The sequence below is a fragment of the Xiphophorus hellerii genome, chromosome 21 (genome assembly GCF_003331165.1).
Source record: "Xiphophorus hellerii strain 12219 chromosome 21, Xiphophorus_hellerii-4.1, whole genome shotgun sequence".
Taxonomy (NCBI): Eukaryota; Metazoa; Chordata; class Actinopteri; order Cyprinodontiformes; family Poeciliidae; genus Xiphophorus; species Xiphophorus hellerii.
In genome coordinates this window covers 19,600,788-19,620,328 of record NC_045692.1, presented here as the reverse complement: position 1 = coordinate 19,620,328, position 19,541 = coordinate 19,600,788, and the positions used below count along the sequence as shown (strand labels likewise).

Genomic DNA, 19,541 nt, shown 5'->3' with positions numbered 1-19,541 from the left:
GCTCAAAGTCTTTTGCCAAAAACAAAAGAGAAATCCAATAAATACTCAAATTTGGCACTAATCCATTTTTGTTTAAATTTGATGAAGAAGGACGCTGCGCTCCATGTCTTCTTCTGTGGTTTTCATGTCATTTCCTTCAGTGGTACTTGATGCAGCACCCCCACAGGCCAGGAAGGGAAACGGATAGTTTGACAGTGCAGCATGAAAGCGAACCAAATGAAAATGTAACAAATGTTGTAATTTTGGCAAATCTTTGAGGCCTTTACTGAACCCTTTTTATTTTGTGTGGGGACCAGCAATTGGAAAATAATCTTTTTTGCAGCCGGCTGATTAAAATTCTGCGTCTAGCCAAATACAGTCGCTTGAAAACGGAAACTGTCAACTTCTCAAAATGGTTGGACATGTGAGCGCCTGACTTAAACACGTTGATGAAGGAATGTTTTGTTATCACTCATTTATGCAGCGGCAGCAATCAGAGCGCTTATCTGTGGAGGCTCTTTCCATTTTCTAAATGTCAGCCGTGTTGAGGTTGAGCTGCGACACCATTTGTAACTGAGAACAATCAAAGATGACGCCCTCATTTCACATTTAGCACCCTCTTCTTTTCATTCTCATCATATCCAGAGGATCTGTGGAGTGGGAAACTCTCATCCTTTCAATGGTCTTGGAAACTCGAAACGGAAGATATTGGTAGATTTAATCGGTAATTTCTGCCCTTTGTTTCCCTTTGCTGTCTGAAAAACAGAACAGAGAGTAAATCTATCTTGAAATACAATACTGGGAAAAAGAAAGAGTCGACTTTAAAAAGAGCTGATGTGAGATAAACCATAGAAACTCTTTTTAGCTCTAATAAATGCGCAGACTCTCAACATGATAGAGCCTCTTGTGATTTACAGAAAAAGTATAAGTGTAATAATATAGGTTTTTCTTTCTCTCAAGGCTTTTCGATTACCACGGCAGAGTGGCCCCCCCACCCAGAGCTGTGATCCCTCTGAAACGCTCCAGGGTCCTCGCTCCCTCCTCTCGCCGTGGGAAGACTTCCTTCCCTGTCAAAACATCCTCCTCTTCTTCCTCTTCATCCTCCAGACCTCCAACATCATCCTCCTCCTCAGGTGTCAAATGTACGTACAACAAGACTTTTCTACTCTTTTTTTTTTTTTTTTTGCACCAATTACACTTACGATTTTTGCAAGCTGTGCTCCTGCAGTTCAGGACAAGCTGAACCAAAACGCAGAGCCGACTCGTCGTCTTTCCACATCTGGATCTAATTTGCTTCCCTAATTAACTCGATAGGCATTAAAACATGCTCGGTGTAATTAAAGCGAGATTGAGAACATCTCTGTGGGTCAGCTGTGCTTTCCCAAACATTAGTCTCTATCTATCTAGTAATTGTTTGTTTCACAGTTGGCAGTCTCGGCCGGTGTTATCAGCGTTAGCAGCTTGGTGAGTTCTGTCACGAGGACTCTGCTGCAGCTGGTATTACAGCCACGATAGAGGGAAAAAAGCCAATCTCCTGTCCTCTCTTTTTGGGGAAAAAGTCAATAAACTCTCGGCTCTGTCTAAGCTGAACTTCTGTATATTGGGGAGACTAATTTTCCTGTGCCAAGACCATGAAAAGTTCTGGTTTGTATTGACTTTGACTAAGATAGAATACATTTACAATATCTAATCTGTCTGCTGGCAGGTTAACCTGTTATAGATGCACAATAAATAATTCACCTTAGGAAAACGAAGCAAAAAAACAAAACAAAATAATATCTGTTCAACTATATTTGTACTTTAGGTGCATTTCCACTGCAGGAAGCTGGGCCAAATCTCACAAATGAAGGAATAATCTATTAACCACTCTGAAGTAAAAGTTTTATCACAATATTTTGTAGTGCTATTGTGATAAAAACAACAATGAGAAGTATTTATTACTTTTATTTAGGTAAATATATGGCTGCGACAAACAAATAATTCTCTTGGGATTCAGTTCCTTTAGATCAGTTCCTTTCAAATAACATCCAAAGAGACTCACTTTATTTTTTTAATTCATATATTTTTAAGAAGCTACTCTTACATAACTAATTTTATGTCTTTCTAGCAAATGTTACAGCTGCAAAGTATCAAATTTGTTGGGCTAATTTACACTAGGTGTAAATTGCACCTAGTGATGAGTGTATTTATGCACGACCCTCCCCTTGTGCCTGTTCTCCATCCCAGTGGTTGCTGGACTGTGACAAGACCACCATGCATACACACACACACACACACACACTTCTATTTTAAAGTTAAATTCATATTTTTGGACTAGAAGAAAGCATGAGCACTCATGCACTTGGATTAGATTTAAACTCCATGAAACCAGATACAATACCAGGATTTTATCTGCATTATGACGCATCGTGTTCTGCAACATAAGTCTGCCGGAGTTTGACCTTGCTTGCCTTATGTGGGTTATTTAGGTAACGAGTCATTTTATCACTGATCATTCTTAATTTTCACTGCAAAAAGTTATATTCAGTTCTGTTTTCTTAATCTTCTCAATCAAAGCAGAACATTCTCAGCTTTTCAGGCTCCGTGTCCTGGTGGTTTTGTTGTAAGGAAGTGAAGCAACAATGGAGATATTAAAACAAAGTGTGGAGAATTTGAAATAATGAAAAAGTCAGGTCAGGATTTTTGCTGGAAAGCTGACATGAATAATTTAGTGCTGAAGTTCTTGTTAGTGCGGATTTGCAATCGTGTAGACAAATTTTGCTGATGTGCAATTAATTTGTGTAACACTGATTACCATTTTGTAGTTTTAAAAGTCACTCAGTTTTCGATTCTTGTGCAGTTTTGCAGGATTTACTGAATATTCCTCAAATAGAATATTTGTTTGTCACAATGAGGTCATAAAATGCCTAAAATTAGACCAATTGCTCATCCCCTAAAGCTTCCCTGAAGCTTCCTAAATAACAACAGATTTTTCCGTATCCTTCCCCTGAAAGCGCAGCTATCTAAGATGCAGTTGATGAATCATCTGCTAGATACGACTGTGTACGTTTCCTCTCAGCAGCTTAGCAGTTGATAACACAGAAGGAAAGAGGCCTGGAGGTCCAGATAAATTAAAAACTGTTCCACTCTGTTCTATCATCAAAGGACTTCCAGTGAGCTTCCCAGAGCAGGCGGAAATATTGCTGGAATATCGCTGGACTTAGAAAGAGAGTGTATTCACAGATACTGTTTTGTAGGTGATGCAGGAGATAGAAACACATTACTATTCCCCCTGCCTTCCCCATATAGATGTGATTATATATCTGGAGTCTTCGCCCTTTTTTATTTTATCAAGAATAAGTAGCAGCTTTAGAAAACAATACGAGAACAGCTCCTGCGGTTTCCTATTACATATTACCTTTGGATTCTAATCAGTGCAGCTATATCTGCTGAGCTTTCTTTCCGTTTTACATGGACATATTAATCTAAAAAACATCCTGCATTGACGCATATGTAGCAGAGGGAACTGGATCCTGCTGGGACAGCTGTCTTGTTGTGTTTCAGTATGAAAACTGGTGAAAGATTAAAATGCGCTTTAGGAGGCATGCAGCTCACTCTGGGGGAATTCGTTTAGTTTTTTTTTTTATTTTTAGACGGTTATGTTTCATTCATGATTTCTTTTTCTTATTCACAAACTTTGGCAGCGATCTGTGTTGTGATGAGTGGGTGTACATATACACATACATCAAAGAATCATGGTTTCTTGATAACAAACTAGTGTGTTTCTGTTTTATTTCCTGCGTGTTTCCTTCGTCTGGCTTCCAGCTCAAGCTTTGCAGGAACTTGTGGGCTTGTTTATAGATTGAATCTGATAGGTGTCAAGCCGAATTTTCTGTTTTCTTCTCAACTTTGAGCATCTGTATTTCCGCCCGCCTCTTCAGATATGACACACTTCATTCACCGAGGGTTGAGAAATAAGATTATGTTATTACCTCATGGTCTGAGTTCCTTAATCTGCTCAGCTCAAGCACGTCCTCGCTTCAGCTGTCTGAATTTATTGCGGCAGCTCCTCTGATAAGTGCTTTTATTTTCAGCTGCTATTTCCTATTTCCTTATGACATATCAAGGTTAAGTCTCAAACTTTGACATAATCCAGTTATGCTTCAGCCCCTCAACTTAAATCCTCTGTGCGTTGTTGAGAGACAGCTTGAGACCTAAACGCAAATTACTTAAAAGTCTGCAAACAGACGTTGCAGGGTGAGGGAGTGGGGGGTAAAATTATCCTGCATCTTTCAGCACTGACGTATGTAAAAATATAAAGATACATGTCTAAATATATGGGATTTTGTGCATTTAAAGACATTTTGACTAATAAAATGATTTATTCCCTAAGATGTAATCATCTAATTTTGATTTTACAATTGTCGGATTTGGATTAATGAACATAATCCAATAATAATCAACATAAAGAAGAATAGTTTAGATTTTTAAGGTGGGGTTCTCCGATATTAAAAGTATAAAGCTAAATTTTGGTGTGAAGTAATTAGTACTCCACAATTTCTCAAATTAATAAACCAAGTAATACACTGCAAAAACACAAAATCTGACCAAGTATTTTAGTCTAATTTCTAGTGCAAATGTTTTAGTACATTTGAAGTAAGACAAAACTAAATTACAAGTAACTTTCAGCAAGATATAGGAGCTTGTTTTAAGTAAATAATTCCCTAAAATTGATGAAAAAGTATTTGTTTCACTGGCAGATTATTTCACTAATAACGTGGGGAAATGTTTTGTTATAAGTGAAATAATCTGCCAATGGAACTAGTACTGTTCTGTCAACATTAAGGAATTATTTACTTAAAACAAGCTCCTATTTCTTGCTAAAATTGCATAATATCTGTAAGTGCTTGCTTCTAAGACTGAGAAGTCAAAGATCCACCTTAGCAACATTATGCATGCTTTAGAGTCTGCGATGTCATACTGTAAAACCCGTTTCTTTTTTTCAGCTGCTGGCACTGCTTGTGGGAAAACATGCTGTTGCACAGCATGGTGGGCGTAAGCTGTGCACTAATCTTTAAATTGAAAAACAGCACGTCCTCAGTCTTAGCTGGATAACCTGTCAGTAAAGTTCTGATTGAGACGCTCTTTCCCCGTGGAAGATTTGACTCGCTGTGATGAGGGGATTAATGAGAAACATCAAACAGTAAAATTAAATTACTGCAGAACCAGAACCAGCCAACCTGAGGTAATCCTTTGTGTTCCTTCTTGTGCTTACAGTGAAGACGGACCAGCTCCAGACCATTAAACGAGAGCTCACCCAGATCAAAATGAAGATCGACTCTTTACTGGGACGCCTGGAGAAGATTGAGAAGCAGCAGAGGACAGAATCCGGTGAGCGGCAGACACAGGGCGAAGGGAGGGAGGAGACCGAAGCACGGCGAGCCGTTGCGGAAACGGAAATTAAAACGCTCACGTTGGCCATAAGTCTTTTTGACATGTTGGGAGATAAGAGCGGCAGAGCTCTCTGTCATATCAGCAGACAGATGTCAGCCCCACGCTGACTCTGTTTAAATGAGGTCTTTATAGATGTCCTACACTGTGGGACAACCTCACAGCAGATCACTGTGAAGGTTATTCAGGAAAGGCAGTAAAAAGGCCATGTCACGTGATTTTTCACCAAAAGTATTGCTTATTTCATGTTAATTCCTCACATATTGTCATAAAGCTTCAGATTTCGCCAACTAATTTAGTAATCGATAAATCTGTAAGTCTTTCCTCTGCCTACGTATCCCAGAATGCCGTGCGGTTCTGGATCGGAGTTCAGTGAATATGCCATATATTTAATACTGAGTCTATTAAATATCAAACGTATTATCTACCGGTATTGATCACATGTCTATCATAATACATATTATTTTTAATTTATTGTTTAGCCCTAAAGCAGAGCAGTAATCAATAAAAAACTGTAGAAAAAATACATATATTTTGAATTTAAGAAAAAAAAAACGTATTTTTCTGTAAATATGTTCTATCCAGAACTCAATAGCTTCACTCGGTTCAAACTCCTTTTAAGTACCTTTTGCTATCCAATTATTAATACAAAAAAAATAGTCAACGGAGCAGCCCTATGCTGTACTGATGTTAAGTCAAGCAGAAAAGCGCTGAGCTTTTCATATGTCGATGTTAGAAGCATTTGTTTTTTACCTGCAGATGCGTCTCTTGTTAAAAATGATCAAGTGTACACCAGAGGAATACCGTTATTGAATTTTAGGTGAGAAATTGTTACCTTTTATTTTATAAAAGGAGTTTAATTCGTTGCAATTCTTAAATATTTGTAATATTATGTGAAATGATTGTAAGTGGTTAAAAAATCTGCAGAATGTACCAAATTCTTTTTATCCAATTACTCACCTAATCAACAGAATAATCGATACCCAGTGGAATAGTAGATTACTAAAATAATCTTTAGCTGCAGCCTCATACTTATATCCATGGTAGCTTAATATATCACTGGAAAATAGACAGTTAAGCTGCGCTGGTGAAGTAGATGGAGGATCCATATGCAAGATATGGAAATGCAGACGAGAAAACAATTTGCAAGGAGCTCAAACACTTCCAGTCCATGTGATTGCAGGAGTCAAGGAGCATTGGCTCAGGGGAAAAGAGGAGCAGCCACATTGATTGGTTGGGTTGGTCGAACACGGGTAAACGAAAAGACTAACAAGGAGCGAGACATGACCACACAGACACACAAATGCTGAGCAGGTAGATAAAACCAACAGTGGGTCTCTATAAATGAGCAAAGCAAACACAGGTTCATTTAGACTTTGAGAAACAGTGAATGTTTAATTCCAGATTACTGAGTTGCTACACAGTGGGTTAGGGACATGAATATCTGGAATCTGAAAATACTCCTTATAAATGCCTATTTTAATAGATCAAACACCAAATATAGCTTCATTTCCATTAATACACACGGTGGAAACTGTGTTAGCTCTAGCACTAACTTCCTTTTTTTCCGCTCTTGGGGGTTCAGCCAATCAGCATGACTGAAAATAAAGGGCACTCCTGGATTGGCTGGTTTATAAACAGCAGCCATAAGCATGTCAAGTAGCATTACGCCTCAATGTTTCAGCTTCCCAAGCAGCATTCTCTCACAAAAAGATCCACAAATGGGCAAATTTATCGCAAATTATTTGAAATTACGTTCCAAAAAAAATAAATCCACCAATAGTTGATTCTGCGAAAAGTGAAGCATAAATAGTAGTACTCTGTACAATGTAGGTCACTTTTTCACTGTGTTTAGTTTTCGTAATTTCATTTCTGCAAATAATTTGGGTGTCCAGACGCCTCCACGTTAGGTGATTCAACCAGACTGTCTGGATGCTAGAAAAAACTGTAAATCATCACAGGCTAATTTATTTCAGTTTTTAAAACTGAACACATTAATTACCTTTTATAATTATATCTTAACCTACAAACTTCAAAACAACAGGAACATGTTAGCATTAGTTATTGTACCATACTTAGCTACAGTTTGGCTAAGGTGAATAACTTTTGTATTTTCAAATGGTATTGGCAAAAAAAAAAAGGTCGAAGTGTAATATGAAAATACAGAAACTCATATAGTTTCTTATGCAAAACTAATTTTCTGCACATTTTTGTGCTTCCATTTGGGTCTCTACTGCTTCTAAAAACAGTCCAGAAGCAGTCCAGCCATTTTCTGGCAACAAATTAATGTTTTTTATTTTATTCATCTCCCAGATTATACTCTGCAATTTATGTTTTCAATTACCTTTAAATTACAGAGCCAGAGTTCTGTGTTTTTGTTGTAAGAACATCATTTACACCCTACTAATTTGCATTAAATTGCGTTGCTAAAATCCCCTGAACTTAGTGGAAAGCACATATGTTGCCTCCCAATGTCTCCACAAATACAGAGATAAAATTGTTAATTGTCTATTGTTAATGCCTTTTTTAAAGTTTTAGCCGGTAACGTAAAAACACTGTTTACACCGTTTATGACCCGAGATACAGATAAAAGCAATAGCAACTTCCCTCAGAGTGTTGATTATGCATTGGCTGTGGTTGTGGTCCTACAAGACACATATTGCAGGTTTTAATTATTCAAGACCTGTGAAAAATAAACTTTTTTCAAATTAAAATTGCTCTAATCTAGTTTAGAATCCTAACTGCAGTAAAATTGCTTTTTTTCTTGCATTTGGGATCCTTGCATCATGTTTAAAAATTGTTCACAGTTAAAATTGACAAATCTTGTCTTTCATAACCATCAAACCAAAATGAACTTTAGTTTGCTCGCATAAAAAGTTTGGTTTGTTTGGGGAGGTGTGAAAGCGTAATCCAGACCAAACAAGTGAACCTGGTTCTCGGTTCGGATGAATACGTAAATGTAAAGCGGATCAGAGACTTCCTGCTCCAAAAGCAGGAAGTGGATTATACTGCAGAGCATTCTGGGTAAATACAACCAAAACAAGCCTGCATGTCTAACACTAATTTGAGAAATGGCTCCTGATTAGTTTTTTTGTTTTTGTTTATTTTTGTACTAAAGGCAAAAGAGAAATCCTAAAACTGCTAAAATCTGACTGTTCTCCATTCCTGTTTATATTTTGTGAAGAAGGAAGTTGAGTTCAATGTCTTGAGATTTTTATGTCGTTTCCTTTGGTGGTTCCTGGTGCAGCGCCACCACAGGCGAAGAGGGGAACAATTTTTTCAAAGGTTTTGGTTCGTTTGACGCAGTGCAGTGTGAAAATGTAACAAATGGTGCATGTTTTGGTCTCTAATCGAAGCAAGTCTACTGGACTATCAGGGGTGAAAACACCCTAAGAGTGCAATGCAAAATTTCTGAAGCTCTTTGCTTGTTGTTGAATCTTATTATAGTATTTTTTCCCTAAACCTTTCACAATAATTTGGAGATCTCATCAACAGTGCTCTGAACTAATTCAACTTTTCAGTAATATGAACAGTTTATTAATATAAATGCTATTCAAAGTGACTTATGAGTTCACATTTAACCTGGTTACCTGTTTAGGCTAAGTGCTAGCTGCCTCCTGAATGAAAGGAAGGTGCAGTCTGTTCTCATTTTCCGTGCCCGGCTCCGTTTCAGAGGCTCAAAGAAAATACGAAGACAACTGCGACTCCCTGCATGAGGAGTCTGTGTCGGAGACAGCGGAAAACTCTGGGGAGGAGGCAGGCGAGGGGGCGCTGGACGTGGAGGCGGGCGAGATGACCGATGGAGGGGAGGACGACTACGACGAGGAGGGCAGCCACCATCTGGTAAGTGGAAAAAGGTTGACAGGGCTGACGCACTTTGGGAGATCTCAACTCGGCGCAGCCTTCACCGACTGAAAGCTAATCTTCCAGAATTATTCATGAGCACATTTCTGACAGATCAGGGCTTCGCATGAGCAAATGACACTCTATTCCAGTCTGCCCTGGCTGAAACCATGGAGGAAAGGCTCTTCAGAGGCCCGCACTGCGATGCAGCAAGAGCAGGAGCCTTTTCAAATACATCGCCTACATTTACAGTGAAGTGCTGGATGTAGAACAGCAGAATATTTTTCTTCAACAAGGTCACTGAAAGAAAAACAGAAAGAGATTTCTGTTCAGATTTGAAAAGATTAGATTCTCAGAATGCTTGTTTCAGGAGTTATTGGGTTTAAACCAGTGTAAGAAAGAAAAGTCAAAAATCACATTTAAAACTGAAGTATGTAACTTTTATTTTAAAAAAATTGTTTTGCATATTTCTCGAAACTGTCACCAGGTAGTGACAATATGGTATAAGACAGATAATCAGTCAAAAAAAAGACTGAGTTCCTCTGTATCCTCCAGTTCTGACTAAAAACAACCAATCACAGCCCGGAGGCGGGTCTTAGTGCTGTCAATCACAATCTCCTTCCACGTCCCCATCTGTGCTCTCTGCTACAGTTTTCAGATCCTATTGTGAATTCTAGGCTAGTTAGCATAGCCACCAATGATGGTAGATAAATGGTTTCCCTGAACCAGTAAGTTGATTTTCCTGAGCATTAAGTACATGCGGTTGATTGACAGCGATAAGACCCGCCTCCTGGCTCTAATTGGTCGTTTTTGTGCATTTCTTCAGATGGCAATAGTATCTCAGGGAGGAGATGGGGCAGATTTAGCTTCTCACAGATTATCTGTTTCATAACAAACTGTTTTGTCACGGTAACAGTTTTAACAAATATATTTTTTTAAAAAGTTACATACTGCAGCTTTAAGTCAGTAACATTTAAACAGAATGTCATGATCAATTTGTGTCACAAACCCTAAATTCTTGAGCAGGTTGGTGTTATTACATTGTATTTTACTGCTTTCCATTACAAATAAAGAAAAACGGTTTGAATCCCACATTGTAGAAAACAGAAAATTAAATCAATCGATAACTTCAGTGAAGGAGCGGGTCTCATCAGTCTTCCCTCTAATGTGATTGTTCTCTCAAAGCTGGTATCGATTGAATTCACTGAACCATTTGATCCCAGTGAGCTCGCGCTCCCAACGCTCATTTGTCACAACATTGATTCCAAAGGCAAACTGCAACTAGAAGCCAATTTTTATCTGCATGTGGTTTTTCTAACCAAAGATAAACCTGCAGGTTCACTGGATTGGTTTGTATTTTCTTTTCTTTTATGTATTGCATGTTTTCTGCAGATTTAAAAAGGTGGAGATCACTGTTGCTTTATAGGCAAAATTTAATTCTGGTATTTTTTTAATATGTTTTGCACAAATAGATGCCCTTGTGGCTTGAAATGATGTTTTTGAAATTATTAAGAGAGCTCTGAAGCCGGAGCTTTTAAACAACCTTTAGTGTTTAACATTATTCCTGTAAATGATTTACAGTGGTTCCTTGACTACTTGTGGCTTTTTCTTGCAGAGCTGAAATGGAAAAACCTTTTAACAAAGACAGTTGAGACATATATATATTTCTATTAGTGATTTCTATATATATATACTATATATAAATTTTCTCAGAGCTCGTTCTGAGTATTTATTTTCTGGTATCAGATGTTGAGGCAACATTTGAGAAGCATTTTCACGATTTTAATGTTGTTGATCAAATGCACACGGTTTCAGTTGTTAGACTTTAAGCCCTTTGATTTTCATACGTCTTATGGTACAGATTCACTCATCTGTGCTGCGTTTAGGATAAGCTCATGCGAGATACATTGTGGAACTATTAAAAAATGTAAAATGGGATTTTTTTGTTGTTGTTCGAAGGGTAAATCTGTGGTTTATATCTGTGTAATCAGAGTGCTAAAATGGCTTTTTTTTAAAAATTATTTTACATTTACTGAGTATAAACCAGTAAACAAAACGGTGCGTTTCTTCATGAAAGCTTCCCCTACCTTCCTGTTGGAGATTATTTTTCAGCAACATATTAAAGCAATTTTGCTCCCAGAAGGTTTCTTGATTACAATTTATGATAATGTATCACAAAGACTGCTTTGTAAGTGGCTGCTCCAGTTGAGCTTACATCAGCCGTGACCTTTAGAGAAACTGAAAGTACAACGAGTGAGTTCAGACCCTTTCTCTGCATGTTCTGCCTTTCAGATAGAGAACCACGTATCGGACATCGACAACTGAGATAAGGTAAGAGCTCTGGACTTAAAAGTCTGCATTGTGACCATTACAGCGTGCGGTTGTTCAACAAAACTCCTCGTTAAAAAGACTTACATCCAGACCTGATTAAAACGCAGCCACTGAACTGTGTGTGGAGCATTTCTAAACATTCGTTAATCATCTCAGTAGTCATAAGCTCCATGACATTTAAAGAACCGGCTTTGCTGAAGGGCAGTTAATATGGAGTTCAGCAGAGGGAGCATTAATGGCATTTCAATGGGGCAGAACAGCCGATAAACAACATTCATATAATTGAATTGTGAGGTAGGGGAGTGTGAATGGTTGGCCTAAAGTAAAGAGTATCGTGGCCTGCATGGTGTGGATAATGATCCAGCACCGACATCACGGCTGTGCTTCACAAATCAAAGATGTACTACTTTGAAACACTCAAACCTTTTCATTTTGTCACATTCAAAACATTCAGTGGATTTTATTCAATGCGACTTATATATGCAACAGAGCACATGTGTCAAACTCGAGGCCCGTGTGCCAAATACGGCCCGTCACAGCTTTTTATGTTGCCCTCTAAATTCTAAATTAATTTTTCAGACTAAACACTAAGTGTGCTTAAATATTATTTTATCAATCAAATCAATGGAGTTTTTATCTGTTGCCAAATTATATCAATCAGTCCATCTAGTTTCTTACGAATTATTGTGGAAATTGGTGCAAAATCAACAAATCCCGCGCCTTTTCACATTAATGCATAATTGGGAGTTTATTGCAGATTTTTCTCAAAAATTGTCAAAAACTTTCCCACTTGTACTAAACAGCTGCCTCAGCCTTAATTAATGTCAGATTATTGTCAATAATCTACATAGCGAATAATAAAAAGTCGCATTTACCGACGTAAATAAGTGCAAATATTTCCAAATTAGTACCACAAACACTTTCATATTTATAGCAAAAAGTCACAAAACAATTGTAAAATTGTGGAGAGACTGAAAAAATGTTCAATATTGTTTATTTTTAAGAATTCATTGCTATTTTAACAATTGGTGAACGGGTTTTATCAATACATTCTGGCACAACCGGCCCTTTAAGAGCACTTATGATGTTGATTTGGCCCAAAACAAAAAGAAGTTAAAGTAATTTTTCAGTAAAATATAGAGACTTGTTTTAAGTCAATAATTCCTTAATGTTGAGGAAAAATAACTTGCAGTGAAACTGGTTTACAACACGGGGGAAAAAATCTTGCTATAATTTGTCAATAGAACAATTAATTTTTCATCAATATTAAGGAATTATTTACTTAAAACAAGCCTCTATTTCTTGCTAAAGAGCTAATTGTAGGTAAGTTTTCTCTTATTCGAGGAGTACTAAGATATTTGCACTAAACTAGACCAAAAATACTTAGTAAGATTTTGAGTTTTTGCAGAGTATAAATATATTTGCATTCAAACAACCTGCTTCACATTACACAGAAAAAAGCGTCACCTTTTCATCAAATTGTAGCTTCATTATCCTCAAAGAAAAAGAAATTTTTTAGTTTCGATTAATAATTTATAAAAAATAATTTAGCTTCAATTTGAGCCTTCAGTTTCTTCGTCAATATTTGCTCCTCATGAGGGAAAAAAAGGTTGAATTTGCATCTGATTCACATCCTCACATGGATTTAGGACTGAACAGACACACGGGGATGTTCACCCTCTTTTATTCTCCAGGGCTGCCGTCAGCGTGGCTCTGTGCTTTGGATCGCTGTCATGTTGAAAGGCAGACACTCTTCTCATGTTCGCCTGCATAATGCAGGAGAGTTTTCCCCCATCGGTTGGCTGGTTATTTTCTCCAATTCTCCTTTTCAAACAGAAGACTGTCATACTGTGCATATAATAGTTTGGCAATCCCTCATACAGTTGTGTAAAAACCCTTAAAATTATTAAATCTTTTAGTGCGGTGGGAGTATCTTCAAATCAAATCTTTAAAATTAGTCAATTTTGCTTTTTTTTACCAATTGGGCAGCATTTTTATACTTAATTTTAAGTTTGGTAAACCATTTTGGGTTATTGTTTATTGGTATCCTGTAAACAAAAACAGTGAGGACCCATTTTTAGTTTTCTACTCAGAGTCGGGCAGAAAAGGTTCCTATTAAAGAGATTTAGACCCACAGCATCACACATCCTCAATTATACATTACAATAAGAATGAGGCACTTTTTTTCATATATTACCAATATATTCGTTGTTCCAGTTCATTCCAAGTAGCGTTCACAAAACTCAACATATTTGTTTGTTATAGAGAACAAAGTTACTTTTGAACAGTCCTCCCAAAAACATAAAATGTTTTGGATCTAAAGCACGTGTGTCAAACTCAAGACACCAAATTACGTCAATCAATTCATCCAGTTTTTCACAATTTTGCAAGCGTGGAAATTTACAGATTCAATTTTAGTGCAGTTGGGTCTGCAAAAAATTGCGTTAGTTAAATTTTTCACACTAATGGGTAACTGAGAGTTTATTGAAAATTTTTTCCAAAAATGGTGAGAAACGTTTGGTTTCATTCCCACCTATTTATTTAATTTGACACTCATTCCTCAGTCTTACTTGATGTCAAGTTGTAATCGATACGGCGAGTAACAAAAAGTCACATTTACTGTCTTACGTAAGCACAAATATTTCAAACTTCCTCAGATATTTCTAGTGGCTCCACAAAATCAGTGATTTTGATTTTTGTAAAAATCACAAAAATAATTGTGAAATCCTGCAGCGTACTTATCGAATTTAGTTATTAATATTTTAACAACTTTTTAATGGGTTTTATCAATACATACTGGCACAACTGCCCCTTAAAGACATTGAAGATCTTGATATTATAATAAAAATTTGTATGACACTCATGGTCTAAAGGACTCATTATTTAAAGAGACAGCAATCATTATGTTCGTAAACTTTTAAATTTCTAAATTCTTAAAAGATAATTGTTCTAAACTCCTTTATTCCTGTTAAACTTTCTCTAAATTTAAGGCAAAATGTTTAAAAACAAAAGGTGGATTTTTTCTTCTGTCTTCGGTATAATGATATTCACCCCAGAGCTGCTTCTGGCAGCTGCTTGACCCACTTTTATACAGCTCTAGAGAAATCACATAACACTTGTACTTTCCACATCCTTTCCATTTTTTTTTTTTTTTGTCAGAGTTCACTTCAGAAAGCCTCTTTGCATGACATGTATTTAAAAACTGAAAAATCCCCCTTGAGTTTGGGCAGAATGCATGGATGGTTTCACTTGCAGGCCAGGGAAACCGTTTCTGCATTTTTAAGTCTATTTATAACCGGGAAGCTTTAACATTTCTGCCTAATCCGCCTCAGATTTACGCCGTGTAAACAAACAGTGAGCATGTGGGTCTGCAGGAGAAATGGTCATCGTGTTTCTTCTTTTCCTCTGCAGGGCAAAGAAGCGAGCTCTCCTGGTTGTAGGTTTTAGATTTCATCATCACCTTCGAGAGGCAGAATAAAAGGAATTTGTGAAAGATGAGGATTCGGGGACTGTAAGTTGTGTTTTGGAGATGCCAAGTCGTGTTTGCAGCACAAGACCTGTTTTAACGTTTTTCTCCTGGAGTTTACTTCAAAAAGCAGCTTATATCACACGGCACGAAAGGAAACAGGAAGATTTATAAATATTTGTTGATGCTTTTATGAAATGTGCTTGCGCTGTAATCTTACTACTCCTTTCTTTAAGCGTTTTTATTTCTCAAACATCAAATGAATAAGTGAAGGTAAGGACAATCTCCGGTCGCAGAGTGGTGTTCAGAAAATAAATGAGATGCCGCCGCCGTCTGCTTTTGGATTTGGACTCATGCATAAGCCAATAGCTGTGAGCAAAACGCCATCCAGCTTTATCCATTTATCACACAAGCGTCCCTGTGGGGCTGTTCCACCGTGCATCTCTGCTCCTGCCAAGTTTCAGAAGCAGCGAGGGCTTCCTGTGGCGGAGCGAGCCAACCCTGGCAGGGACCTCCTGATGGGGAAGCAGGGCCCCGCTCGGCCCCGTGCATCCCAACATGCACTGCTGCTGTTCTCCCGCTCCATCTCCGTCATTCTGCGCTGATTCACAGCATCTCATTCAGGCGAGAGCGAAGCAGGAGCTTTCAAAATGATCGAGGGTTTGTGTTTTTTGTTTATTTCATGTTACAATCATAAGTTTCTACAACAGAGTATAAGGGCCAAACTAAGAAAATCCAAAAATATAAGTTACGAGAATAAAAGTCTTAATATTATGGAAATAAACAAGATTAAAGTCGCAGTGTTACGAGAATAGTCATATTACGACTTTATTCTCCTCACAACTTTATTCACATAATATTTCAAGTTTATTTTTGTAACACTGCAACTTTATTCTCATACAATTTTATTCTCACAATTTTATTACGTTAATCTCATAATATTATGACTTTATTCATAATATTATTTCAACTTTATTTTCTTATTATTCACATTATTTCGACTTAATTTTTTATGACTTTATTCTCATAATTCTACAACTTCATTCTCATGCAAGTTTATTCCCACAATTTTATGACTTTATTTTCATATTTATTTATATTTTCTTAGTATGATCCCAATACTCCATTGTAAGTTTCAGTGTGTTTTATTGGGATTTAACTTGCCAGCCCAGCACAATAAAACTTGGTTCTAAAACGTTTAAATATCTTCAGCCCATTTTAATATAATGAACCCTAAATAAGATGAATTATAACCAATTGCCTGGTCATTCCTGTCGTTTGATTCAGGTGTGTTAGTGCAGATACGATTAAAAACACGCCATTTTGTTTCAGAGTCATGCAGCTCTAAATAATTTTAGCTGAGCTGGACCAAATGCAAAAGTGGCTCCAGAGGTTTTAAAGGTTGATTGTGATTTTGAGTAGAATTTGCAACTAATAAAATAAAAAAGTCAGTTTTAGCAGAAAAATTTAATTATCTCTCTTAGACAGTAGAACTTTCTTCAAAATCCTCAAGGCCGCTTTTATCCCTGTCACTTCTGCCACATTTTTTCCTTTTGCTAAATTTCCCAGCTTCTTTATAAACTACATTTTGTGGCCTACCTGTCTTAGTTTCGGTGTCCAACTTCAGGTTTTTGGTGCCGATGTTTTGTCAGTTTTAGATGTATTTTCACTCCAACGCAACTGATTCAAATATCAAAGTTCTGCAGAGGTTCTGCTACTAAAGCATCATCTGATTCAGGTGTGTTGAACCAGAGAAAGAGCTACGTCATGCAGGATACCGGCCCTTGAATTTGGACACCACTGCTGTAAACAAATTAAATACATTTCTTATTTAGGGAGATTTTTCATTAGCTATAAGACAAAAAAAATATCAAAACTAGCAGAAATACAGGTTAAATGATGTTGCATTCTTAAGTAAAATACAAATTTCTCTTCTTAAAGTGAGATTAAAATTTATTTTTTGACTTTGTAGCCATTATTTTATTAAAATAAATTAAGAGAAGCAGATGTTTAAACTTTAAAGCAGAGTGTGAAGAAAAACTCTCTCACTTTCATAAACTAACCCATCAGTCCTCGCAGTGCTGCCAAAAAACTGCTTAAAAAATAAGAAACTGCCTTCAGCTCATTCAGTGTCTGTTTAATAATGATAAAGTGTAATATTTAGCACTATTTTTGTATCAGGACACATTTATTGAGCGAGATCTGGTTCATGTTTTCTCTGTTTTGTTTTATTATTAAACAGTACGGTGATGCATCACATCTTTTGCAAATAAAAATAATCACACTCACAAAGAAAAAGAAAAATTAAAAAAAAAGGAAACACTCGTTTCTTTCATCCGTCATCGTTTATCTGGGTCACGTTGGAGCGTCTGTGGCTCAACGCGTTCACATTCGCTGTAATTAATCCCTTCCATGTTTATTTCAGCCAATGACGACTTGTAGCAAAGTGACAGTTTGTTGAAAACTGGCTCGCTCCAGTATTGTGGGACTTGTAGAGACGTGTAAGTGACAACTGTTGTATAGAAATGTACATTTTTTTTGTAAAGATATTTTTATCAAACGGCATGTTTACTGTAACTTTGTATTTTCAGTTTTCATTATTACTCTAACTGTTGTGAGGCTGCTGGAGTCATTGTCCTTGTAGATAACTTTGTGTTCTTATTGGTGAATAAAACTATCGTGTCCTGTATTTAAATCTATCCGGTTTCATTGATTTTCCTTTTCATTTTAAACAATTAGTTTTGAAATTATAATAATAAAACCCTGAAATTATGCAACAAAAAAAACTGTCACACTGTTAAAAAATTAATAAAATGAGTTTAAGTTTATGGCTTCTGGCTGAAAATGATAAAGTTACGTCTTTAAAATATGCTACATGACAAACCAAATCCATTTGCTTCCTAATGTTTTCCTAATGTAATTTTAATGGCTGAATATAAATGCTGTTTTTTGAAGATTTTAAAGCTTCTGCAGGATGTTGTTTGTTTACTGTGTTGCCATAACCATACGAAGTAAAATCACGAATTTCAAGGGGACTTTTACTGAAATTACTACTTAAATAATTAAGTATTTTTATGCTTAAACCTCCCCTTTAAAGAGTTTAGTTTTCCAACATGAAATTTTAAAAAAAAAGTGAGATGAACAGACTTACAGATGTCCGTCTCATAAATGTGTTTTCAGATAGATGGTAAAGGACTTTCTAGTTTTTTCTAGACTTGTCACTTACACTCTGCAAAGGTGAACTGTCAGCAACAGATGGTTGATTTAAAGTACTCCAATTATCCTGAGTAAAAGGTAATGGTTAAAGGTTAACAAGGGCCAACTTCAGTGCCACAAGTAATTAGCCAGCTGAATAAAATCCACAGCGCTTAGCATGACTGGGCACAGATGTTTAACCTACACGAGAAACTCTTCACTTCTTATTAAAGCGCTGCAGTGTCTTCATCTATAGTTAAGACTGGAAACTCTGAGGTAAAAGAAGTAAGACACTCTGTTAGCGACTATTTAGTGAAAATGAAACGGATGATTTGCACCATTTATAGGTTTGTTCAGCCGTTTTTGATTAATGTGGAGCAGCAGTCCAAGGAAATCAATCTACCTCCTTACTACTGAACAAAAATGTGGTTTTGTTATTCAAAGTTGTGTTAAGTTTGCGTAGTTTTGCATTTTTTGTCACACAACAGTAAATTTTATGGTTAAGAATTAGAATTTCAGAGCTGAAACTAAATATTTACTTGTTTTTACAGTAAAGTTGAGTCTTTTTTTTTTACCAATTTAAGGATTTTTAATAGCAGTTGTGTTTCCACTGATTATATAATTGTACAAATTGAAATTACATGAATAAATTTGCTTAATGCAAACACGTCAATTTTGAAAAAACTCAGTTCTTGTAATTTAAATCAGTGTTGCGCTACAATGAGGTGGTTTTTCGGTTGTATCAAAACTAGAGGTGCACCGACGGCAGTTTTCTGGCCGATCGCCGATTCAAAAGCCTGACCTGCCAATTTTGGCCCATACCATTTTCTTTTGTCTAAAATATTGCTCAATATAGCAAGGAAGTTGCTGAACCGGCAACAGAGGTGCGGCTATTGTTAACTGTAAATATGTGGGCCGGTCTGTTAGTCAAACCTCTCTCATGGTGGAGCAGAAGAGGATTTTTAGATCTTTACTGTAGTAGATAAGATCCGTGGATAAGATCGGCTTCACATGTAAAAATCTGCCGATCACCGATCTCTTATAATTAAGCAAATAGGGATTTATAAATCAGTGCATCCCTAATCAAATTAATGTATTTTGCAAATATGCAATTTTTTTTTCACGTCACACAAGTTGTGATGAACAACCAGATGTGACTACTTCCGAAAAAGATGGAGGACGATGATTTTTAATGTTTAAAGTTTTAATGACTGATTACAATAAGGTCACACCTGCTAGGTGTTTTGCTATATGTTTATTCTAAGTTCCTGTATATTCCCACCAAGTTAAAGCTATT

General features: G+C 36.7%; 1 protein-coding gene across 5 annotated transcripts in view; it reads left to right on the top strand.

Moving 5' to 3' along the window:
- ralyl (RALY RNA binding protein like) overlaps positions 1-17,748 on the top strand; it is a 117,673-nt gene extending 99,925 nt beyond the window's left edge. For all 5 annotated transcript variants that reach the window (XM_032551228.1, XM_032551226.1, XM_032551225.1 and 2 more), the window contains 5 exons: positions 940-1,121; positions 5,236-5,349; positions 9,083-9,252; positions 11,545-11,583; positions 14,995-17,748. In XM_032551228.1, the coding sequence (XP_032407119.1) occupies positions 940-1,121; positions 5,236-5,349; positions 9,083-9,252; positions 11,545-11,577 (499 nt within the window). In that variant the 3' untranslated portion in view covers positions 11,578-11,583; positions 14,995-17,748. The remainder of the gene's footprint in view (positions 1-939; positions 1,122-5,235; positions 5,350-9,082; positions 9,253-11,544; positions 11,584-14,994) is intronic.
- Positions 17,749-19,541: the final 1,793 nt, after the last annotated feature.